Source organism: Patiria miniata, unplaced genomic scaffold (assembly GCF_015706575.1).
Source record: "Patiria miniata isolate m_02_andy unplaced genomic scaffold, ASM1570657v1 HiC_scaffold_23, whole genome shotgun sequence".
In the NCBI taxonomy this organism is placed as follows: domain Eukaryota; kingdom Metazoa; phylum Echinodermata; class Asteroidea; order Valvatida; family Asterinidae; genus Patiria; species Patiria miniata.
Genome location: NW_024037062.1, coordinates 5,874,185 through 5,900,732, shown reverse-complemented (window position 1 = coordinate 5,900,732; position 26,548 = coordinate 5,874,185). Strand labels below are relative to the sequence as shown.

At 40.3% G+C, this 26,548-nt stretch overlaps 1 protein-coding gene across 1 annotated transcript; it reads right to left on the bottom strand.

The window, feature by feature from the left end:
- Positions 1–618: 618 nt before the first annotated feature.
- Positions 619–26,297, bottom strand: LOC119731111 (substance-K receptor-like). The gene is made up of 8 exons (XM_038204130.1): positions 26,081–26,297; positions 24,312–24,375; positions 18,659–19,785; positions 5,412–5,825; positions 4,088–4,297; positions 2,737–2,856; positions 1,806–1,933; positions 619–1,385 (listed from the first exon to the last, which is right to left on the bottom strand). Exons 3-8 carry the CDS (start codon positions 19,118–19,120, stop codon positions 1,343–1,345), a joined length of 1,377 nt encoding a protein of 458 aa, XP_038060058.1. The 5' UTR covers positions 19,121–19,785; positions 24,312–24,375; positions 26,081–26,297; the 3' UTR covers positions 619–1,342.
- Positions 26,298–26,548: the final 251 nt, after the last annotated feature.

Here is a 26,548-nt window from a genome sequence, read left to right as displayed (position 1 = left end):
TCAAGTCGCAGCGGTTTATTCTCCTTAACCTTTCGCATTGCAAACAATACTGACAATAAAATCAAATTCCACCACAAAGCCTCTTGAATACTGTATGTCAATTATCCACGGCTTGGAGCTAAGACTATTTCAATGAAATGGAATTTCCTTCTTGATGGAAAAAAGAAAAAGAAAATGAAATACGCGCTGATACCTACGGTCATGTTTAGCATTAAAAATACTACTTGATTATCTTCTCTTCTCTTGGAGCTTTTGTCGTTTTGAAAGAAAAATGAAAAATGTCCGTTTTGTCAGTACCTAAGCCGGTATTTGTTTGGCGCATATGCTGTGTACATGTACTGATCGAATCAACTCAATGCAATCTTGGTCTGATCTAGCCTCTGAGTGCCTCTCACAAAAGAACAATTATCTGTTGCTGGATTCATCTCTTCTTCCAAATATGCATGGACGTTTTCGTACTTTCCAGTAACGAAAAAAGTTCAAGCCTATTTCAATGGAAGAAGAAAACCGTCCTTCTCGGTGGAATACGCAGTCATTTAAATGAAAAAAATGAAATCCACGCTGCGATCTATGATCGTGTTTATTTATACATTATATGTTTGCGTTTTTCCCCCCAAATAAAAGCATATATACACAATTAATAAAACATATATAGTTATATATATTATCATATTTTTGCAATATATAATGTCTGCACAAACTAAAACAAACATTAGTTTTAAGGTAAAAGTGTTTACTTCTACAAAATATGAAGAGACGAAGACAAGTTCAAAGAGAACAATGCTTATCTCGAATTCTAACTTTAAAGTTCAATTATTGTAATTAAAGTATTCAAAATTACATTTTGATAGCATTAATGATTAATGGCTGGTTGTGGGAAAAGCCGAGCATTTGCAAACCATAACGGCATATTTTGACGAAGGAATATCTCTTCAAAGTATACAGAGTGGGTAGTTAGGCCTATACAGTTTTGATGGGGATTCTGCAATTGAATTTTAACTTTTTTAAAAAGGAAAAGTTAATTTGGCAGTGAATGCAAATATGCTGGAATGGTGGTTTTTAATTCCCTAATTCGAGTTATGTGCACCAGTTTTCTATAAGAACTGGTTAAAAATGTATATATTCTCATTGCCCAATTCCAAGTCTGTCATAGTGTCAAAAATGATTTACAACTTGTCGTTAATCTTAAATTTTATGTACAATCTGGTAATCCAAAGAGACAAGGGATGGCTCATATATGTGCTTATAAGAAATGGTCTTAAAATGTAAATCTAGATCTTTCATCTTCTCTCATTTCCATCCACCGCCACTTTAGGTAGTCTCCGACTGAAGTCTGTCATGTTTATGGCGAGTAGTCTTCTACCAGTAGTTGGTCTCTTCCGTTGCTACAAAGGGAGATGACGAAAAGAAAATCAGAACAGAAACAATTTTAGGCCTAAAGAAAACAAGAGGAAATAAACTATATACCCGCAAAGTTTGAGATATTTTGCAAAGGACCGTAAAACTAGATTTAAGTTTACCTTATGCGCTTGAATTACATGTAGTTACACTTGGCAATACGGCTCGCAATGACTTATGTTAATTCGAACATTTCTTATCTCGTCATGACACGATGGATGATTAGATACGGCCGGTGTAAATGGGTCGATCCATATTTGGTCATCCGGGCCCCACCCATCTTTAGTTTGTGTACAGTTAATATGACCGAGTTTCACCAAGCTGCCTTGGTCACCTGACCAAATGTTGCAATATCATTGGTCAATGAGCAAGTAAGGGTGAATAAGGGCAGCAAGATATAAACTCACGGCGTGTAGGTCCTTTCGTTCCATGTCTGTCCATCACCAATCCTCTCTAATGCTTGCTGGTCACATGGTTCCAAGCTGTCGGGCCTGGTCGGAGGGCCGCCATTTTTACTGGACCGTTGATGAATGAACTGCATACGAGGAGATCAAGATTTTGAATCAGTTAGTACATTGTAGTGACTTATACATGTATGATCCGTGAGTAATAACTTTATTCCAACCATTACGGAACTTTAGTGCTAGAGTTTGAGATGGGAAAGTGTTCAAAATCAAAATTTTAAACTTTAACGTAATTGGTAACATTTTCTTGCCAAGTCAGTCAGTCAATCAGTCACGGTGCCTTCCGCTTGCCAGCAGGTGGGCTATCAGAGATCTCCTGCCTTGTCTATTTTTCGACAAACGGGTAGCAATTTAATGGATTTCTCAGAATGGTCAAGCTTTTTCTATTTGAAATAATGTATAATGAAGTTCGTTATTTAAGCCCAAATCAAGTCAACAGTTATCGCCGCTAATTGACAAAATAAGTTTACACGAAGTCTCTTGATTCCTCTCGGGTAAAGGTAAATAAGCCCTTTGAATCATTACCGATAGAAATCAGGCTTTTTATTCAGGCGGTGACATGAAACGATCGGCTTTTCATGTGATAATGTAATATAAGTTGGTCCAAGGGAACACTTGACCTTCTGTTTGTTATCTATTTACGTGGATCTATCTGATTAAAAGGACATGGCAAATGTCTATAATACTCTATAAAGGAATGTGAATTTCATAACATTGCGACGTAGAAAATATTCCGCATGGCCGGAAATTCCCTCTTAAGCACTTCGGGCACTTTTACAAGAAAATGCGAAAGGTCGCATCAAGAGCTTTTCTAACAATTCGGTTAGCTATACCGACTTGAAAACAAGTCGACAAAAGCTACTGTGAAGCGTACCAGAGAAGAGGTGCGTGTGGTGAGACTAGACGTCGTGCTCAGTCGGCTCCGAAGGCGACGCCGATGGCCAAGCTTCTCCGTACATGGTCCACATCGCTGTAACAATCGACGCACGTCAGCCTGAGTGAATCAGTAACAAATAAGGCATATAAATGAATATATTAGGATTTTATTATAGAACTTGTAAAGAATGGAATCAATTGTTTTTTGAAGACAATTAGAGGAAAAACAATGATACATCGGACAGAAAATACAGAACTCTGAACGACCTCGGGAGCAGTATGGTGGTTTTTAAGTGTAACGAAAATTCAGAAATACATAAGACAGCTAACCTATTCCTATTGGTCGAGAGCACATCACTTGGCCTGTTTGAAACGGTTGATAAAGACATGGCTGGCTGGTCTTAAACACTTTTTCACTGTCACATGAATTTTGACTCCTATGAAATCCGGTGCCAGCACTGTTTTACTCGTTGAAGGTTCACAATCCTCACGTAGGCATGTGCAATACTGCCACTGAGTCAGTATTTCATATAGTCCTAAATCCACACCGGTCCATCTGCGCTGCGTTGTGCGCCATATCACGCAGTACGCGCGACGCTCGCGTCAATCTCCATATAAGGAAATGTTTACCAGAGGGTCTTACCATTGTATAGCTAGAGCGGTATTGTGTTGATCGAAATCGTTGAAAATTTAAAATTTTTGACTTGTTTTGACTTATGGACCGCAACGTTTGATTTTTTGACCGAAAAGGTATTTATGAATAAGAATCAGTGCTTGGTCGGTATTAAACACTCTGTTTAAGACCGGTTGGAGTCTGGATGTTGTTAATTACTCTCGCCTTCGGCTCGGGTAATTATCAGCATCCAGACTCCAATCGGTCTTAAACAGAGTGTCTAAAACCTCCAAAGCACACATTTATTCCCTTATTAATAAATTTGGCGACCGGCAACATGTTCTTTAGAAGCTCTGACAGACTCAGCTTGGGTCGTTTCCCCGTATTATCCTGTCTCTAAATGGGCTCCATAACAAACGCAATTGACGGAAATGCCATCCTCAAAACTACGTCAATAATACCCAACTGGTACAAAAATAGCTTTCTTCAACAACGGAAATAGCAGCAACTGAATCTAACTTACTACAAGGCGGTTATAGTATAATTCATCTCTGCAGGCCCAGACAACCGCGCACATGATGTCTTATAAACAAGAAAGTTCAACTTATTAGTGTAGAAAAAAGTACATGACATGTACTGAACTTTAAATCACGAACCGATATTGAGTAATGATGCATCAAACCAGCTGCTAATTTGACTAACTTTTAGGGGCAACACTTTCCCCCAGCACACCTACCCTGAAGCTATCGTTCAAGAAGCCAAAGACGATGGGATTCATGAAACTGTTTGCCATGGCAAGCCAATGACCCGTAAAGAAGTAGACGAAGAAGAAGTTGGGATACTTGCTGACCACAGCGCTGTCAGTGATGACAATCAGATGGTAGACGTAGAGAGGTAGCCAAGAACCGATGAAGAGGAAGACAATCATCATTAGCACCTTGATTACCTAGGTTCACGAGAAACAAAGGCGTAGACGTCAGAGTCTCAGTACGTTTACTAACCTATGTTATTTAGCACGTTCCACGATGATCTCGTTGCCAATTCCCAAGGCAAAGGAGTTGGTGACGGCTAAATTCGGAGTGTGAAGATCAGTGTGGTTGTCGTTAAAGTGTTGATAAATATGGGTTCAGTTTCTGTTAAAAGACCAGCTATAACCTTGTTAATAAGTAGCTAAAATGGTTTTCCTCTGTACATTCCTTTGATGAACGCCTAAACGAAAAGCAAAGTGAAAGGTGTTTGTGCTTGAAGACACAATGCCAAAAAAAGGGGTCTGGTTGTGTTTTTTCGATGTCATCTCCGGTAAGTTTGACACAACCTTCCTCGCTGTTTCATTAAATGTTATCTGCCTCCCATCCCATGGCTGTTGATGTTGGGACAATGCAAGTATAGAGGGACCAATAGCCTTATTATACTACCAAAATATTCTTGCGAAACCATAATAGAAAATATTTCTTTATTCATCCCCGGCTGTCCCTGGTCATCGATACCAATAAGGTAGAGAATGGTTCGGATAGACAGCGAGAACAAAGCATCAACCGTTTCTTTTGACGATATAGTTGCTTTTAGCGAGGCAAATGGCAAGATAAATTAATCGTGATTAGATCTGGAGATTCCGCCGGGAAATCAGGGATGTCCTCTGTGGATAAAGACGATACGATAGGAATACAACACTTAATGCTTTCAGCTAGGCAAATGTTGGCGTGGATGTATGTTTTGAGCTTCATGTTGAGTCTCCTTGGACTCATTGCCCAACGCGTAAAATTGGGTGTGTAATCCTATCAATACCTTTTGAAGTTTTGTCGAGCTTCGAATCGACAGTAAAGCTTTAGAGTAAATCACTGTCGTCGTTTTGTTTGATTGCGAGCAGAAGTGAAAAATGGCACAACAGAGTCACAATTTTACCTACACTTACCGCCTTACGCGAGCCAATTCTTAATTGAAGTTCCCATAAAATCACCACTTTCGTGCTACACAGTTGATGCTAAACCAATCAGATAAAGGAAGCCTATACCAAAGATCTGGGTTTGAGACTGCAGTTGAGTGTAGTCTCAGGAAATTACCTTTCTCTTGGCCTTCTGGTGGCAAGCATCTCGCATATGATCGGCGTTGCCAGGGAGATTTCTTCCCCACAATTTCCGCCCAACTACGCTGTAAGTAAAACAGAATATGGCCAGCGGCGCGAAGTAAGTGGCAGCCATATTGAAGATCTCGTAGCCAAACTCCAGGTTGGCGTTAGGCCAATGCTCGGTGCAGACCGCTAGGTGGCGCTCTCCATAGCACCACTCGTACTCTTTGGTCCGAGCCAGTAGGAGCTGTACCATTCCCATCATGCCTGATGCTACCCAGATGCCTGAGATGACTAGAATGGTCTTGGTGTTGGACCTGGCCATGCGTGCCTTGAGAGGGCGCACTACTGCGAAGTAGCGATCTATGCTGACGGCAGTTAGCGTGAAGACACTTACGCAGATGGCCACCTGGACAAAGCATGGAGAGAAAAAACCGGAGTACTAGGCAAAGTAAAAAAAAAAAAAAACATGTTTCTCGTCCCCGCCCGCTTCCTTTTTGGAGGCCGCCTGGATTTTTTTTATTATTTTTCATTTTTGAAAAATGCAGTAAAAAAACACCGAAAAAGTCCACAAATTCATCGGAAAATAAATTGTAGACCAATACAAGTCTAAATGACACTGTAAATATGTTCAGTTCTCTTGCCCAACTTATCTTTCATTTTAAAAGTGTCTTGAACAGTGGAAACACCAACGGTTGCAGGACATTTTTCAATGACGGCCATCTTGAAACAAATAAAAAATAAAAAGCCCCGCTTCCTCCTTTTTTTCAAAAACCCGGACGAGAAACATGTTTGGTTTTTTTACTTGGCCCTATACACCATTTCTATATAATAATAATATTATTATTTTATCCGGCAAATTAAAATATATACACACAATTATAAAAAAATACTTAAACTTTGATATTCAAACAAAAGGTTATACAAACAATAAGAAACAAAGTAAACACTACACACGAAAGACAGAACGTGGACAGTGCAGGGCTGCCAAGGAGAAAAACAAAAGTGAAACAAACACTGTCGCCAATAGGGCGTGTCTCTCCAACCCTGCACAATGACAGACACATAACACAGACCAAGCACAAACCAATTAATAATGCAAAAATTGCACAAGGGAGGAAATGTCCAAGGTAGTATAAAGGGATTTATTAAAAATGGGCAGGGCAGAAGAGGCTAAGTAAAGGAAGTGGATAGGAGAACCGGGCAGTAAAAACAGAGGGAGGGAGGGAGACAGGGAAGGAGAAGAGGGGGAAACAAACAAACAAACACCCCAACACCCCCAACAAACAAACAAACAAAACCAGGAAGGGGAAGTTTAAACAGGGCCAATGGGAAGGGGAAGGGTAAGACAGGAAATGGGAAGAGAAGCAACAACACCAACTGTGGAGGAGAGGGCTGGGGAAAGGAGTATGGTGGAGGAATTTATCCAGCAGAGCAAAACTAACTCGGTCTATATAGTTTAACTCCATCCGATTTAATATCCCTGTGCGAATTTATAATGAACAGAGGTCGTTGGTCTGAAGCTTAAGCCTCAAAACCTGTACACATTTACTTCATTCGTAGCAAAGCCTATGCTAGGAAATCACTCCTCCCGGTTGCAAAGGAACACAAACCCAAAATGGCGGCAGCCTGCAGTGGCGCCTCCTGAACTCCTCACCACCTTGCATGTAGTTTTAGTCTCGTTTTCAGTCTGACATTTCACGGCCAGGATTGGTGTTTTTGTTTTTGTTGTTGTTGGGTTTTTTTTTTGGGGGGGGGGGGTTTGGGGGGGGGGGTTATTGCTTTCATTTCTTTTTGCATTTGGCATCATTCACATAACACATTGATCCCATCGGCAAGCTGGCAGCTGCCACTTGACAAAGACGTGATTTCGAGTCGTCCTGAATAAGATGGCCGCTGTTTCAGATGCTAGTCCATTTCCAATAAAGATATGTGAGTTCCAACGAGAATCGACTATAGTCTTAACCATAAGTCTACATTAACAGTGAGACAGGTGACTCGTGCTCTTTAAAGATTGTCAAATCACTTGTCATATCCAGCTGTATTGATACAAGTGCCTAGCCATGTTTGTGCCCTTATAAGCAAGTTACTTTACGACAACAAGCTTACTACGCCACAGAGGGAAAAAAGGGGCATTTGAGTTTGATTAGCCCTCGTATCACTTATGACCGTAATAAATGCGCTGATAGTCAAAAATGACTTGCATGTCCAAGTCCCTTCAATACAATGTTAACCTTGTTTGTGTCACGGCTTTTACATGGAAGATTGAAAGATAACGATTGCGACATATTGATAAGATAAAAGATAAAGACGACTTGACCTTCAACTACTTGATTGAAACCTACCAAAAAATCTCAACGGTCTTTTATTTAAAACCATATATAATGAAATCGTATATGTTGCCGTGACATTGCTTTGGTGATGAGCTTAGGATCACTTCGGATCAACCTAATGAAATTAATGTTAAAGGTGGAGTGGTTTAATGTGATATTGTGTAAATATCAAAACGCAATATATTTTTGGAATGTTGGCTCAGCATGAAATTTCGACGGGAGAAAAGAGGAGAGAGTAATTTTATCCTCCTAAAACACAAACAACTAAAAAAAAAAACCTTGCTACAGACAACTACAATACAAATACATGGCTCACTTATTAATAAACAATGTACCAAAGCTCGCAGAAAATTTGTATGACATTCGAAACGTGAATGTGAATTACATTCTTGTCCCAACATTGTTTATGTGTTTGTAGATAAACAAGATCCTCTCGAATGAAGAAAAAAAAGAAATGTTTGAGCAAACAACTATCCCGGATCTCCTCCGCGCAGGAATTACACAAAAACCGCACACTTTTAAGTGGTAGTTGTTTGTATATTTCGATATTTTTAAACCACACAAAAGCGTCTAATGCCCAGATCAACATGCGCATGTTACTGGATCCCTTCATGTCACCGGATGTTCCTGTACACGAAGCATCAAGTGGTAACTTTACCCTCTCAATAAACATGAATATCTCGCTCTCAAGTATGAAAATATGACGGTTATTATTCGATAGTAGCTACAGGACGTCTGAGTGGGGGCAAAGACCGTACAATGAATGTGCATTAAGAAAGGTTAGGTATAGGGTACTGCTAAAGGGTAATGCTATAGGGTATAGCATTATGCGATATGCGATATGGTAATGGTACCCAGTTCAATTGAGTGACTTGTGATAAAAATCTGGCTGTTTCCATTGCCTTATTAGTAAAATTGTCACGCTGGTCTATCAGTTTTTCATAGTATTCGTTGTGTATGGATTAGGCCCTACAATCTCCCTCCCTATGATATTCATCTTGAGCATCGTCCTTGGCTCCCAAGTGTCTCAGCAGTGTTGTGTAATTTTTTTTTTCATGACAATTGCGTTATGAAATACTACATAGATGTTACGGAAGGTGTTAACTGCACTGCATTTTTTAATCAACACTCCACAGTTCATAGCCTATAAGCATACGTTTTGTCACACGCTTGTCACAATACTTGCGGAAATTTGTGCCTGTTTCCTCATGCAGAAGATTAAAACACTTGATGCACACTACCGATGGGATGTAATGCGGTTATGTCAGCTCTTTATTTCCGCTTTGCAGGAGGGCCACTTTATTGAGTAAGTAGAACGAAGTGGCTCAGTGCACTGTGACTGTGAGTAGTTCTTCTGACAAGTCAGGGACTGCGTGGGAAATGTATCAATACGACTTTGGCGTCTACTTCCTGAAGTCGATTTCACGACACTCGTCTTATCTTATTGCGCATTTCAGGACTTGCTGTTGTGAGGTAGATCCTAGCTAGAGACGCCATCCAAGACCAATCGCACAAAATGCGCCTAAGGGCTCCATACACAAATACCCCTTCAACGGCCAGAAAAGGAGACCTAGACTGGTTCCCGCTCCATCCACTGCGTATTTCGAATGATCCAAAGTTATTGGGGGCGGGGATTAGTCTGGGAGACCATCGCAAGTTGAATACTTAACTACTTAAATAGTTAAATACCTAAATATTCCTACACAACAGCTGATATTAAAGGGATTAGTTCTGGAATGCGCTCGTCAATGACCAAGGGCGGATCCAGGGGGGGCCAAAGGGGGCCATGGCCCCCCCAAAAACGAAACCAATTTTTTTTTTTTTTATGTGACAATGCAATAAAGGCAGGCAATGAGTACACCACCATCTTTTCCTCAAAAAAACATTGGTTAAAGTGGTCAGAAATTGCCTCAGATCGCACCACAGAGAATCTAGAATCCAAAATTTTTTCGGGGCCCTTAAGCGGGCCCCGAACCCCACGCCGTAATTTTTTCACCCACTTTTTTGGGGGACCAAAAATTTTTTTTGGCCCCCCCCCCCAAATTGTGTTCTGGATCCGCCCTTGTCAATGACGCGTTTTGAACAAAATGATGATCCATGGAAAAGGCTTTTAAAAGTAGAATATAAACGTCTGCACAACCTCCTTTAAAACTGGTCATTTTTGTGTTATTTCTGCGAGAACCATGCGCGAACGAATTTCGGGGGTCACAATTAATAGAGCGTGTAAGTTGACCCCGAGAACTCATGTTACCTTACAATACCTACATTTCTTAAAATGATTTCCTCGAGTGTTTCTCTGAAAACTGGTAAGCAGTGGCGGCGATATGGGGGAGGGGGGCATGGGGGTCCTTGCCCCACCCCCACACAGGTCAGTCGCACCACGAAGTGAGGTATCGTGTGCACAAAGTAAATATATAGACGATACGCTACTTCGTGGTGCACCCACGCATCTTTGCAAATACCCTTAATCATCGGGCACCCTGTTGTCCTTCTTTGGTTTATACCCTAACCTTTTAGGAAGAACTACCATATATTTGTACACACACCTCAAAAGTGGCCCTTCGCTCAGTCGTGGACTCTTTTGTCCACTTCATGTATTGTTAAAGGTCCACGATTTGAATGTACAAATTCACATAAACACACACACACAGTCGTGTCTGCCTCTTTCCTTCATTTATTCCCTTTTATTTGTACCTCAAACTTGTTATCGACAGCTCCCGTAAGCTAGGTTTGTACCGACGAAATTCTCCCGAGGACTAGGACGAGCGCAGGTCCTCAGGCAGTGTCGGGCCCATTGGTATCGCACACACCCCATTGCACACCCCATTGTCCAAAGTCCTCAGTCAAATTAGTCAGGTGGCTTAGACCCAATTTTGGACAAGATCGTGACCGACTGGTCCAAAGCACCAAACTTGGCAGATACATTGCTATAGCCTTAGAGAAGATATTTAGAAGGGGTGACACCTGAAATTCTTTTGGGAAGGGTGCCTAATTTGCATAAATCGTTAATCCCTACCGTGTAATATATTTTATTCCCCTATTTGAGTATATTTTTTTTTTTTTAAATTGAAAAGTATATTTCGGTGATTCCACTTACACATCCTTTCTTCAATTACATTTTTTAAAGCATTTAAGATTGACTGGATAATTATGAGGACATAGTAACGATCCAAAATGGCTACTATTATACTCTAAAGTTGCGCGCATTAACCTTGTCTCCAGATATCATCAAGTAGTGTTGCCAAACCTTAGTATTGATGGGCTTTAAAATCACCAAGTTGCTTACTGGCACAGATACTCTATTAAGTCTTCATGGAAAATCATGTGAACAATGATAAAATTGTGATATTAAGTCCAGAAAACAAAAACGGGGAACTTGATCGAGTCCACCACGTTGGGCAGGCTTCTCCTAGTTTTTAGCCCAATTTACGGACACCTCATTTTTTCCCCCTTTTTGTTTTTGTGGGCTAAATATCAAGATGATATAATTTTTCACATGATTTCCCATTTATTTTTGCTAGGGTAACTGTGTCAGTAAGTAATTTTGGGAATTTTAAGCTCATCAATACTGAGGTTTGGCAAGACTACTTGATGATATCTGAGGGAAAAGGAATGCGCGCAACTTTAGGGTATAATGGTAGCCATTTTGGATCTTTATTATGTCCTTATAATCTTCAAGTCTCCGATATGCTTTACAAAAATGTTATTTAAGTAAGGATATGTAAGTAAAATCCCCAAAATATGCTTTTCAAAAAGTAACAAAAATAAACATCTACCCAAATATGGGAATAAATATATTACACGGCAGGGATTAACGCTTTATGCAAATTAGGCACCCTTCCCAAAATAATTTCAGGTGTCATCCCTTCTAAATATCTTCTCCAGGGCTATAAGAATCTATGTGCTATGTTTAGTGCTTTGGACCAGTCGGTCACGATTCCAACCGTATGCCACCTGACTAAATGGGATAACCTGTACACACCTTTTGATTTGTCGACCAGAATACCAAAAAATCCTGGCTACCGTCCATCACTGTCGAAAAATGTGTTATCAAATCCCCCTCCCCAAATTCAAAACGGTCTCGCTACGCCCCTAAATAGACCTCGTTAATTCTGGCAAAGGACCGACCCTTGCTTGGTATGTTTTTATTTCGTCTTCCTTCGAGCTAAGAACTGACGTGTAGCCCACTACGCAGCATGATATCAGCTCAGATCAGACTGCATTTGGCGACAAAATGCATGACATGTCGACTTGTGAAAATTGCAAAGCTGCTAACAAAATTCATTAATGTACAGGTGTTTACAAGTCTTAAATAATTAAGGCATAGTATCTTTTGCAAACTGACCCTATATACCCTACCGAATGAGAGACTGAAAAGAGGCACTTCGAAGAAAAAAAAGATTGGTACTAAACAATTTGAGGAAGTATTCATCGTGGCAAACTGTTATTGGATTTATTACGTTGACAAACCCTGGTATCTTGGAACTAAAAACATTTAGAGAGAAGTTTCGCAACCGAACGGATATGGTTAGCGGTGCCCGCCGGATAGGTCATCAGTTTGTGATGACATCATACGCAACTCACCATCCACTAAGCGTGTACACGGCACGGACATATCGCTAGCTACGCGTCAGTGTGAAACGCATAGTAAATTCTTCGTGGATTCTCACCCTCGTGTGTAGTTTGATTGAATGTGGGTGGATGTATAATATCCAAATTTATTTGCAGGATTATTAAAGAGACACGAGGCTTTCATCAGAGACTGCCATTTTGGATTACTGCTGGGTTTCGACAATTTACTATGCGTTTCACACTGACTCGTAAAGCGCACGACATATCCGTCTCGTATACACGCGTAGCGGATAACGATTTGCGTATGGCGTCACAAGACCACACAAACTGGGCCCAATTTCATGCGAGCGTATCTCGACGATAAGAATCTACAACAAGATTTTGAGACGTTGGAACACCTTACACTTGCCAGTATTTTGTCGAAGTTCTAGGTTAACGTTAATGTGAAAGTGAGAAAAGCAGTCGGCGAATATTATGACAAGACAGTGTCATGAAATTAAGCTATTGCGCATCAAGTCAGCATGATAAAAATAATAATAATAACCTTGGATAACTTTTTTCGGGGGATACAAGAACATATCACACTCGCTCGTGCAATATTGTTATAACTCGTACAATTATATTCTTGTATCCCCCCGAACGCCGTCCAATATTACATAAATATCAAATGTTTGAAGTGACGCTTTATAATCTGATGGTGACACCATCAACAAACTTGTTTCCCTTTTGTCAATTTCACTGTGATTTTAATGTGGTAGGTAAGCATGGGTGCTACCTATGTTCTCCAGTACATTCCCCAATACCTATGTTCCCCGATACCTATGTTCCCCGATACCTATGTTCCCCAATACCCATGTTCCCTGATACCTATGTTCCCCAATACCCATGTTCCCCGATTCTAACCCTAATCCTTACCCTAAGGATTTTGGGGAACATAAGTATTAGGGAACATAGGGTAGACCCCGGTAAGCATCTGCATTGCTGAAATGTCAAATAAAGAAAGTGGTTAAATATCTGCCTATGCCTCAGTTTCTGATTATTGCTGTTGATGTTGGAATTTGGGGAAACAATTGCAAATGGCCCTTTAGTTTTTTTAACTAAATGTGCTTTAACTTGTTTCTATATAGAATCTGTCATCGACAAGCTGGGCCTAAGGTCACGTAAGGTGGAGACTTCAAAAGAAAACGAAAAGTGCAAAATAAATGATATAGGAGGGGAAAGCTGTTGACATTTTAATTAAACTGAAGTAAATTACATGAAAATCCCACACAAAATATGTACTGCCTTAAAGGTAAGTTGAGTGTATTATTCTAACGGTCGTAACTCAACGTGCACATAATTATTTAATCATCGCGCATTCGGTTTCTATCTTCTATCGAGTCATCGTAATGAGCTATGATAGGGATGCCCTGGAGGTTCTCAAATTGCTGAGGTCCCAACATCTTCCTGATGTAACACCCTGATCACAAAGAACGTGTCTTAGGTAACGCCTTGTGATATCTGTGTCGCCTTCTTCTGAAGCATCTAGTATGTATTTATGCGCCTTCGAGGTTTCGGATACCCATTAACGGGAAACTGATGCTTTTGCCCCAGGATTAAAGTTGAACTGTTTTCGTACCTGCCAAACACCTGGATGTGCTATGTACGTTGGAGGTTGCTTCTTGTTAGCTCATTCTTAAGTAATCAGTTTTATTGGCCTGGGAAGATGGACGATGATCTTTATGGAATTTTAGGTCAACAAATAGAAATCAGCCAAAAAAGTAATACACTTGGCAATATCCCCCATCGGTCATTGTTTAACATAGAAACAGGATCATGATCATGTATCATAGCACAGATTAGAAATCTACAGTCTTTGGAAACACTGGGCCGAAACTATCGAAGGCAAATCATATACCCATGCAGTTCGATATGTGACAGAGGGGTACCCCCCCCCCATCTCCCTAGACCATACACATCCTGGACTATTGTTTAACACATCTCCTTAGATATATCGAAAGAATTCCTGAGATTCTGGTAACACAATGACCAACACAAACGAGGGGTCCTCTGTCACATATCGTGCTAAATATGGCACATCAACCTGGTAAATGCAAACAACTGCATACCTGACTCACTGCATGTGGTCTAAATTCCACCTATTGTAAATTCGTTCATTGCCAAATCAACAGGTTTCAATCTGTAAATAGAAATCCAACCATAAACCAAATTTTGTAGAGTGGGAAAATACCCGCGTTGTGTGTGCCATCGGGTCTAACTAATTGTCTGTCTTACATGGTATTCCAGTCTTGCATGCAACCATAAGACTTGCCAGAACGTTCGATCGTAGCTATGCCGCAACATAATCAGAGAAGAAAGCTGAAGACTGATGATTGCTGAAACCCAAGAGCAAAATCAATTGAACAATCAAGACATGATGGGCCTCAGGTTGAACGAAATAATCATTTCCCGGCTTCGAGTAGACATAGAGCGCTCTTAGGCAAAACAATCTGTCAGGTAGAATATTTTTTTTAGATCGAACTCACAATCTCTCCCTGGCGCCTCTTTTCATTGCCGCGTGATTGCATTCAGTGAATTTCCCCAGGGATACGAATATGAGTTTGCGTAAAATGTGATGTTAATTCAACTTCTCAAACAATCTGCGGATAGGCCCACAGCATATCGCATACGTACGAGAAATTGCGCGAGATGTTTTCATTTCTTGCTCTTTTCTTCCAATATAAAAACATCAATTAACCATTTCTATAAAATCGTCCCCATTTAAAATATAATCATAAACAGTATCCACTAAACAGTTTGTACCAGGGAAAGATTTTACCAATTTTTTTGCAGTGATTAAATACCAAACACCCATTAATGCAACATAATATGCAACACCAAAAAGACCAACGAACAAACAATTTTTATGGAACTAATTTTTTTTCTCATGAAAATCAATTCGGGCGTTTCACAATGTATTGCGCCACCAAGAGTTTGTCACGAAGAGTTCATTTTTCCCAGTGCATTGTGAGAGATGGTCGACAAATTCGAAGCGCGGGATATTTGAAATTTGTAATTTTTGAATTTCGTAAGCGTATGATTCGAGCATCTGTTTGCCCTTTTCTTGTCTGTTTATCAATATGGTGGGTTTTTTGTAAGGCGGCAGAACGCTATGCCCCAATCTATAAAAAAAAAAGTTAGCTCAAGTTGTCTACTGACACTCGTTCAACTGGGCCATGTTTTGTCGACCGTAAACTTGAAAAATTGATTCCGTGACAAACTCTTGGTGGCGCACTGCATTGTGAATCGCCCGAATGTTTTAAAAATTTAGCTTAACCAACTTGTGAACAGTGGTTATCAATGTCATTAATGTAACGACAAAATATTAAAGAGCAGTGCCTTGTCTTCACAAATTAAGCAACTTTCTTTTAATCTTCCAACCGTACATACAAGATAAGTTAAGTATACTTGCATGACCTTTCCGCTTAAAAACAGATTTCGCTGTTGGCCACAAGGACTCTTGAGCACCTGACATTGCCACAAAATACTTGAGTACCAATCTTACAAAGTCGCCTTTGGCATTTGTTGGAAACATTGTAGGAACAACGGAAATTGCATTCGTAAAAGTGCTCCGCGTTAGAAACTAGAACAGATCAATAAACCCTGGTACAGTCATTGTTCAGTCAAATAACTTGGAACCTCTCAGGCTCTCTTGCACGTAGCTTTTAGAGATTCGTTTGTCGAGCCCACATTTCACGTTTGCTCTCGAACGAGGCGGAAGATGTGGGGAAAATATCAAGTGATGGCAATCTGTATTTGTCACTGTGAGGTGCATGATTTTGCCAATGAGCGCATAGTCTATCCACGACTATCGGAGGTGCGTCTTGCCAGCCGATGCGAGCTTCTGTACGTCATAGTGGATAGTCGCGAGTCTGATTGAATATCGGTCCACTATAAAAGCCTGGTAATTACCATCATCACTGATTTACCTTTAATATTTGGTATCAATTGTAATTAGGTGTTCTGTATGCGACTACATCCGCTCAAAGAGGACGATGGATGTAACGTTTAAGAAGGCACAATTTGACTTTGGAGGAATACTTCAATTGTAGAATATCAGAGTTTAAAAAAAGAATCGCACACGTTTCAACGTCGCAACATCGCAATGCCGTATTACGCACGGAATATGGAAACCAGTGCATGTATGCGCCCGATAAAGATTTTAAAATATTCCTGTTTTATTTCGATATATTTTTCATCTGGGTAAAATAAGGGCAGAGGCTCTACAGATCTAGAATGAAGAATCAGGAGGGTCGAGTGGTTTTGTGATGCCATCATTGCAGCCAACTCGACTGCCCAACGTCGTTAACAAGCGAGGCTTTTTACGTCGAAGCCACATTAACACGCGTGCCGGTAATGGTAGCGTGGTATAATTGCCACGCCAATAGGCGAAGCCGATAGATGTCAACAGCACGCAAAACAGGGAGCTTATTTTTCCTTGTAAATAAAACAACTTCTAAGGTCAGATTCTAGCAGGATTCGAACCACGTACCTTCTAAAAATCCAGTCCTTCCCACTAACTACTATACAGGGTGAGTAAAAAAAAAAAGGAAACCCAAATGTCGGGACTATTATTTTACTGAAGTTCGTCATGTAGCACTTTCAAAATCTAGGACATTAAAGCCCAATTCAAAAGCCTTCTTTTAGTACAAGAATCATTCAATGTACTTTTCAAGTTACGGAACTTAAACACGACCACCCTTTTAAAGTTCTGTCCACGGATCACAAAAAAGGGGTGCGTTCTTTCAGCAAAACGAAAACAATTCACACACATCCCTATATGTGATTTATTTTCGTTTTGTTGAAAGAACACTTGTTTGTGATCCGTGTACAGAGCCTTAAAACGGTGGTTGTGTTTACAATTCTGTAACTTGAAAAGTACATGAGTGATTTGAATGATTCTTGTACTAAAAGAAAGGTAATGAATTTGGGCTTTTATATCCCAGATTTTGAAAGTGCTACGTGTGGAACTTCACTTAAACAATGGTCCCAACATTTGGGTTTCGTGGGTTTTTTTCTCACCCTGTACTACGCAAGTCGTTTTGAACGGGCTTCAGTTTTGTGATCTTTTTGTGCCTAGCAGATGAAATACACTGCCCGTGTTTGTTACGTAATACATTCGGCGTATTATAATACATTACAGGTTTATAACATGGCATTTTGGCGCAAAAGCCTTGCTTATTAGCGACGGTACGTAGTCATATCAGGTGCTCAGTGATAAGTAGTAAGTAGGAAGCTAAATGCAATCGTTGCGAGTGAGGCGCTGCGGTCTCTGAGAGCAAATCATCCTCACTACAGCTGGAGTGTCTCTGTATGCATTTGATCCTAACGTAAGTCCTTGCTCTGTGATTTGATGGGCCGGAGGCGCGCACTTCAGTCGCTTTTCAGTGAATTCATCGAGAGTCCTTAAAGCTGTCCAGGGGATACTTCAAGTAAAAAGCCACATTTTTCTTTTCTTTTCAGAAAATGGTTGACGGGGACCGTGCGCGAGTAATATATCGGTGATAGGCTACAGTGGAAACATGACCAGAATTTCTGTAGTAAATGGGTTTTACTGTGATTCAATAAGAGAAGTGAATGCTTGCAGACGTTCCATTGAATGTGAGTGGAAATAAACATCCACCAAAAAGATTTAAATTTGAATTATCACTGACCATTAGAGAGATATGAGAGAAAACCGGTGCAATTTAATATCCCCAATGGACAAGAAGATTAGTACAAATGTCATGTCCGAAATAGGCATTATAGTCTACGCCTACGGCTATTCATTCTAGCGCACAAAATAATGGTAAAATCGAAGGCGTACCACCCCTCCCAAAAAAAAAACACAGATCTGGCTTGAGGGTAGGATTTTTTATGTTAACTGGTTGCGTATTAAATCACATTCCCTATCCTAATATCAGATTTCAACGATCCACAGCCAAATTGACCAGCATGATCCCCAACGTGGTTCTTAAATTTCGATTTCACATCAATGTTTTTGACAGCAGTAGTTTATCAACTTGATGGTGGGTAGAGCCTGATCATCTTCATTTTACTCCGATGTCTTCGTTGAACTAAAAAGCTAAATGTATCTGCAAACCACATCTCGTTCTCTTTAATAATAAAGGCAAGTAGCACCTCTCACTTCTACTTTCACATGTTCTACTTTCGCATGATGCAAATGACCTGTTCTCTCATTTCTTTTCTTTTCGTGGAGGGGAGGGTGCTCTCGAGATTTTGACAAATTTAGTGTTTTTTTGCAAATTGTGACAGGTGATCTTAAAAAAAAAAAGGTTGCGACTGAATCTGGGCTTACCTGTTGAATGAAGAAGACAAGAGGGCATCCCAAGGAGCCGAAGAGCCAGTCTTCTTTCATGATGTAGACGAAGGTGAAGGGCATACAGAAGATAGCTGAGAGGAGATCAGCCACAGCCAGATTGACCAGGAAATGATTCAGATCCGTCTTGGCTCGGGCAGCGAAGCCTAGCACGGCAATCACCAGGACATTACCGGCTACAGACAGGACGATAGTCAATGAATAGACGGTGCTAATCAGTGACTGTACGGTCTTGTCTTGAATCCCGTACTGCAGATCGCAGTAATCTTCCTCTGGTTCTCCGGAGGGTTGAGACGATGGGGTTAACCCGGTGCCGTTTCCTGGCAGCCAGTCCGTCAGATTACCCTCTGGTCGGTAACGAACCAACGTGGTGTTACTTTTAGCGATCTGATCGAAAGCTGAACCTAGAAGGGCGGGCAGCAGATTCTCTTCGGCTGCCATTTTTATTTTTACTTCAAACCTGGGTTTTTTAAGGAATATTACATAAAATAATCAATATTGATGACAATACCTTTTTTGTTTTATAAAATTCAACGTTAAAAGGTTTGATCTATTTGAGTCAATCTGGAAATTTTGGTGGGCCAAAAGTCTCGCAAACAATGACGAAGATTCACATACACTTTGGAGAAAACTTGGACATACTTTCCTTAATTTCTCGAGATGGAGTAGGGATTTCAGTAGTGCTTTTTACCAAATTTAGGTCAAGAGATTGAAGCTCAAAATCCTCATTTCCATTTGTTATGTTTCTCAGAACGTTCCCACAATCGTACAACGGAGTTTTTCCAATCGAGGATGCAAACTCTTTCCTGGCTGCAATAACTCGGAGCACTCTGTTCAGCTACAGTCCAGTTGAACTCGCGGTCAAGCAGACGACACTCCATTTAGCACGCTGGTTGTGCCAGCGAGAAAGCAGTCTTCATTCGCTCCGCCACTTAGATGTCCGTCCTCAGGAACAACTACTGCCGTCACGCCTCCTGCTAATCTTTTTAACCAGTTACCGTTACCATGGTGACGCAGGGCACATTCCATTTTTTTGGCCTGTCGGGGGAATGGATTTACAGTCGAGTGTCAGAGCAAAGTGCCCGTGGGGTCAGCCGAGACTCACTCTGTAAAAGAAAATAGGTAAAGAGGATATTTGTTTAATTTTAGCCAAATATCAAGGGTGAAGGATGTTTTCCTACAGCTGTCATCTCCCAATACGGTGTCCTGATCAACACTTGAATAGCCCAGGGTGAGGGTTGCAATGCCAGGCCCGGGCTTGGCCCAATCATCAGATCCTGGGAGGGTGCTACCGGCGGTATCAGCCCTGCTGGCTAGAGGAGCCCTGATTCCACCTCACCATTATGACTTCATTCCAGAGATCACGTGACCAGTGGCGTTGTATAGCCCCCCCCAAAAAAAAAAAATCCATACAAAAGTAAAACTGCACTAGCAGAATGTAAGAATGTTACGTACATGCAAATGGTCTCCCCCTAAATAAATAGTCGTGAGAAGGGTGCATTTTGTACATATTGTGCATGATTGTAGGCTTTTATTCGTCTATGTAATAGACCACGGCGAAAGCCGTGGTCTATGATATGAGAGCAGATTCGCTGATTAATTAGGCAAGGCCCCGCCTCTTGACTTCCTAGATTTTGACCAATCAGCAGGCGCTTTCTATAGGTCTATCGGGTCTTCGGTCATTCACCCGTTGCGCGTCATAGACATGGATTTTAAAAAAAATGTCACGGTGCGCGGCGCTCGGTATCATGTTTCGCGAATGCACTCCCGGCTGTTGTTGTATTACAAAACGCTGCATTCGAATTGACCAATCACGGCGCGCGGCGCTCGGTATCATGTTACGTGAATGCGCTCCCGGCTGTTGTTGTATTACAAATGCTGCTTCCAAATTGACCAATCACAGCGTTAGTCCTGATTTTGGGATGAAATGACGTCACGATTTAGTAAAGTCGACTCCGATTGGCTGGCGTGCAGCTTGCATAAATCGCATGCTTTGACATATCAGACGTTAGACAGGAGATGGCTCCGTGTATAACGGGTGATACTCAGACTAGGCTTTTATCAGCGCTCTTCATTGAAAATATGGCACGAGCCACAGTGCATTTCTATAAGGTCCCTAAAATGACATACTAAAAGTCTTTAAAATCCAGGTGGTGGAAATATGCCTAATTTGCATAAATCCAAAATGGCCGCGTATGTTAGGACTTTCGCATTGATTTGGTCATATTTCTCATACTATGTAGATTTTGGAGGTACTGTAAACGACAGTTTTAGTCCTTTTTACATTGATTTACTCATGATTCTAGTCCTAGGCAAATTTCAAGATACCTATGTTTCCGAAATTTTCCAAATGCCGTATAATTTGCATAAATGCCGTACATCAATTTGCCCAAATTAAAGTTAAAATAATGGATGCTATGTGTGGACATGTACCAATTGAATTTTCCCTGTTAATTCAAGTCAAATTTCACAACACAGTGCATTGCTATAAGGTCCCTAAAATGTTGTTAAAAATCCAAGCGGTGGAAATATGCCTAATTTGCAAAAATTCAAAAGGCCGCTAATTACATGATTTTCATATGATTTGGCCATACAGTATAGGCCGTTATGTAATTTTGCAGGTTTTTTTTGTTAAGCAGCAATTTTGCCATATTTGGAAAGAGTTTACCGCCTACGTCGATCAGAAATGCATTGGAGACATTTTTCCTAGCTACCATGTGGCGGCCATCTTGGATTTCAAAATGGCCGCCATTTCGAGCCTAATTTGTATCATGTAACTTCGGACCTGATTGTCACATGAAGTTCATTTTGATGGCAAACCCCATGTTTTTAGATACCAAGGAACCCGAGTACATTATTGTTTATTGTGTACTCCAAATGGATGGCAGCCATCTTGGATATTTCAAAATGGCCGCCATTTTCGGCTTCTTTGCATAATAAATTTGGACTCGAATGTCGTACGAAGTCAATTTCGGTGGCAAACCCCATACATTTGATACCAAGTAATCGTAATGACCCATGGCTGATGATGTATCCCAGATGGATGACCTCCATCTTGGATTTTTCAAAATAGCCGCCATCTTGGATTTCATTTATAATAACATTGCACCTGAATGTCCTATGAAGTCCATGTTTTTGAATGAACTCAAGCAAATCACCTTGGACGGGGTACTCACAATTGATGGCAGCCATCTTGGATATTTCATAATTACCGCCATTTTGAACTAATTTGCATATTAAATTTGGACTTGAATGTCGTATGAAGTCAATATTGGTGGCAAACCCCATAAATTTTAATCCAATTAACACACTTAGGCATCCCAAATGGATGACAGCTATATTGGATATTCAAAAATAGCGGCCATCTTGGATTTCATTTAAATAATAAGGTGGCACCTGAATGTCGTATGAAGTCCATTTTGGTGGCAAACTGCATGTTATTGATCATTGTTGATGGGGTACTCCACTGGGAGTATACCCCATCAACAACTCCTAAGTTGCTTTTCGGGGTACTTTAAACAACATTTTGTCATTTGACATTGGGGTCATTCAGTGTGAAATCACCCCCCAAAACTTTTAAATTTTAAACCCCAACCTCTTCAAATTGGTTCATAGTTTATGGGGAAATTTCGGCTGAAAAGCCGAAATTTTAAGTTTTAGCGCCAATCGGACAAACGGTTTTCGCGCTACCGCCCATGCACTTTTGGTCAAAATGGACATTGCTGCCATTTTTAAAATGACCATATCTCTGTAATCTGTGAGCCAAATTGTTAATCTTGATTTCTTTTAAAAGGTTACATCATGAGAAATCCAAATTTACCATTGTTTTTCATGTCGGGGTTATTTGAAGTATAATGACATTTTGACCTTTACTTTGACCTTGAATTTGATCTAGTGGATCACCCGACATTGAGACAAACTTGGATGAAAATTAAACCCCAACATGTTTTCTACAAAATATCAAAAAAGTGGGTACAATATTTTTTGTTTGGTGTTTGGCTCATCTCAAAGTTGGCATACGTGTTGCAAAATGTGATATCCCGATGCAGTGTACTAGTGGATTTAAAGTAGGGATTTTTTCCCTGAAATGTGTTCATGAACAGGGTGTCACAAGACTGTTAAAATTATTCCTTTTATTTTCTGAGTTGATTTATTAATCACTAAATTTGTACGGCTGTAAGGTGTTATGTAACTTCGGAGGTGGATGCTAGGTGAATTATGCAAATCGTAATTCCTTTTCCCTTTGTTGCATACCAATTCCGGGCTTGCACCCATGTGAGAGGGGTATAAAACCCTCGCCCACGTATTTTCGGATTGAGTTTTGCGGTTTTTGGTTTATTGCTTTCCCGTAATATATAATTTGATTTTTGTGATTGATAAATCCTGTGTTGAATCCTCTGTTCTCTTGAGTTATTCCTTGATTTTTGGTCTGAGTAAAGCGGCGCAAGGGTTCGCTCTGCGACACAGGGATATCACATTTTCCAACACTTATACCAACTTTGACAAGAGCTAGAAACCTAACAAAAAATATTATACCCCATAGGAAACATAGGATCTCAAAAGGTACCAAGGACTGGAATGATGATGAAATCAATGTCAAAGGACAAATTGTTGTTCAAAGTACCCGAAAAAGCACTGCAGGACGATAGTTATGGCCAAATCAAAAATCATGTAATTAGTTGCCATTTTGAATTTATGCAAATAAGGCATATTTCCACCACTTGGATTTATTCCCTTTTTTAAGGAACCTTATAGCAATGCACCATGGTGTGAAATTTATTTATGTACATGACTGAACTTAGATCATCAGGGAAAATTTAATTCTGACATGTCCACACATGACAGCCATAATTTAACTTTAATCTATGCAAATTAATAAAATGGCATTTATGCAAATTATTATCGGCATATCGCAAATTTGGGAAACATAGGGTATTGAAAGTTACCAAGGTCTAGAATAATGAGTAAATCAATGTAAATGGACTTAAATTGTTGTTTAAAATACCTCAAAAAGCTACCTAGTATATGAAATATGACCAAATCAGTGCGAAAGTCCTAATATATGCGGCAATTTTGGATTTATGCAAATTAGGCATATTTCCACCACCTGGATTTTTTAAAGACTTTTAGTATGTCATTTTAGGGACCTTATAGAAATGCACTGTGGTGAAAAAAAATTATGTTGCAATTTGTTTGAGGTTCACTCAAAAAATGAAGTATTTTGCCTGTACTAAACGGACGTATGCTATTATTAGTAGGCTATGCACTCCATCCACAAGCTGCGCACCCAACAAATAGTCTTCAACCATGCATGTGAAGTTGGCGCAAAATTTGGAAGAAGAAGAAGGCCAATGCTTCTGTTCAATACTTTATTTCTACTTTATGGTGATTACACATCTTCCTTAGTCATGTAATCATGGCTGGAGCATTCGTTGAAAGTGTACTGGAATTAGGAGACTGTTGTCGCCACATCCAACGCTTCCATACCATCCACTTCCTCAACGTTCAAACATGGATGTCTGACGTCAGGCAATGACAATTCTCGTTTTCGCTTTTTACGTCATAATTGCGTGATATGACAAGAATAAATAGGTGACGTACAGAGGAAATAATTATATTATAGCTCACATACCGAGTTTCAGAGTAGTTATCAGTGGCTTGGCAACGGGGAGGGGTGTAGAGGTCCTAACACAAACCTGAAAACAAAAGCAAACGGAAACGCATGTGTTATTGAAGTCAGTAATTTATCGGTACAAACTGCTGGGAGGGAGCTTTCCTGAACAGTACTCATTTCCCTCAAAGACATATGCTTTTCCCAGCTCTAAATGATGTACGTCAAAGATCAGCCCCGACGTAGGGGGATTGGGAGTCTCGGTGATTCGGTGTCTATGTTGGTAAATAGGCCATTTCGTCAGTTTGCCATTCATATCCGTCTCGTAATTTGCCAGTTATTACCAGAATTTTCACCCAATCCCCGATCTCCCTGTCCATCACGACCGGGGCGACCCCTCCTCAAGCCCTATTTACTGGCTAATTTTTCAACTGCAATAGTCTCTGGATATATTTTGCCAGCAAGTCGGAGCCAAGTCTACTAATTTTACTTATTTGTTTTTCCAAGACAAAATTTATATTTATTTTCCTTTATTGTACATCCTATATGAATTGTATTTTGTTCATGGTTGGATATAAATCAATGTTATATTGAATTGAAGTCGTGGGCCCTGTGTACGGGCAGAGTAGAGTATGTCGACACCCGGGCCTTGCCTGAATAACCGCATCCAAGCTTTTTTGCGCTTGAGTTGCGAGGCCAGGCGATCGCGTGAAAGGTCATCATCACACGCTGTTCAGATAACTGGATCAAGACTTTAATGGATCAGAATAATAAAAGAAGGTGACGGAATTGTACTTTCTATTCTCTCGTATCTGGCACTTTTGACGGGAAGAATGACGTAAGGGGGCCTGATGTTTGTTAATATAAATCTCCATTACAAACGTCGCGTATATCATTTGATGTTAAATTGAACGTTGACAAAACACTGTGGATGTTTCTTCATTGATTTCAGTAAAATAAATATGTATATATATATCAGATGATCACCACCACCCCCAATGTTTTTTTCAAATCCAAGTAAACGTTCCATTCATTTGTTTGTTTGACATTTGCTTTGCTATACTTTATGCTCTTGCATTGATTTGACAACATGGGATGACAGCTGAAGGTCGAAGGCCGTGAGTTTGATCATATTAATTTCCTGCACCGAAACTGAATGCCATTGTGTTAAGGACGTGCGTCACTATTTCACGTTATGCGCCTTCCGCCTTGCTCCATTGAATATGAGAAACCACTATGGCGGATCTACTCCGTATGCGACTCGGAAAACATTGCCTATTAAATCACCATTTTACGGTGTTTTTCATCGGGTACACTGTACAATTCACATCGAAATAATTGAAATGCATTATGTTGGACTGATTTAATAATGGATGTCCAAGCCGCACACGTATTGGCTAGACTCTCGCCTCGACGCCTCTCAAGACTCTGCAGTGTCCTGCTTTCCTCCAGGATTCTCACCTTAGAAATAATATGACACCTGATGGGTATGGGTGCAATATAAGGGCAATCCTGGCTCCTGTTGGTCTAGCTAAATCAGTACTTGTCGCCTTGTCAATGTGTACAGTGCGAAACCCAGCTTTTCAGAAGAAAAAAAACACGTCCCTTTTTCACATTGAAGACTTTTTGCAGAAAGAACCTTCATGGGTACTTGGGCTATTTTGTCCACGAAATCCACAATTTCTCAAGCATCAGGAAAAATATTAGCCCATTGAAACAAATCAATATAATAATGACAACTTTAACATTTAACTTTTAATTCTAGAATCAGAAATATTTGATATACTCACCGACTTGATTTTGAATTTGCCTGAGGTCTTCTTACTTTGTGACAAGTAATCATCTTGGAATAACATGGAAACGAACAAACAAATCTTGAGCGCAGAGAAATTGTTTTGACAAGCTTTGTGATCCGTTTTCAAGTATTTGTTCGGCCTATGCTGACAGTTATAATAAACACGGTACGTTTGCTAATTGGCTAATATACTCCATTTGAGTAAACACAAAAGTTTGTCGACCTTAGAAGCTATACGTGTAAAGAGCCACAAACAAATAAATATTACAATACGACGTGGTCCTAAGTCTCCGCATTCCTTTGTCGAGTGTCGCAAGCAAACAGATGATGGAAGGACAAGATGTTAGCGGCCTATGGGGGGCAAGACAAAAGATAGAACCTGAAAGTGAGGAAGAGGAGGGATTAGAACAAGTGGCTGGAAACAATCAGCAAGGTCGTAGGAAACAAGAGGAGGAACTCACTA

Coding starts and splice junctions, on each gene's coding strand:
- LOC119731111 (XM_038204130.1), bottom strand. CDS start 19,120: ATGGCAGCCGAAGAGAATCTGCTGCCCGCCCTTCTAGGTTCAGCTTTC. Junction 4,298..5,411: donor ACCAGAAGGCCAAGAGAAAG/GTAATTTCCTGA, acceptor TCGTGAACCTAG/GTAATCAAGGTGCTAATGAT. Junction 2,857..4,087: donor TCTTGAACGATAGCTTCAGG/GTAGGTGTGCTG, acceptor TGATTCACTCAG/GCTGACGTGCGTCGATTGTT.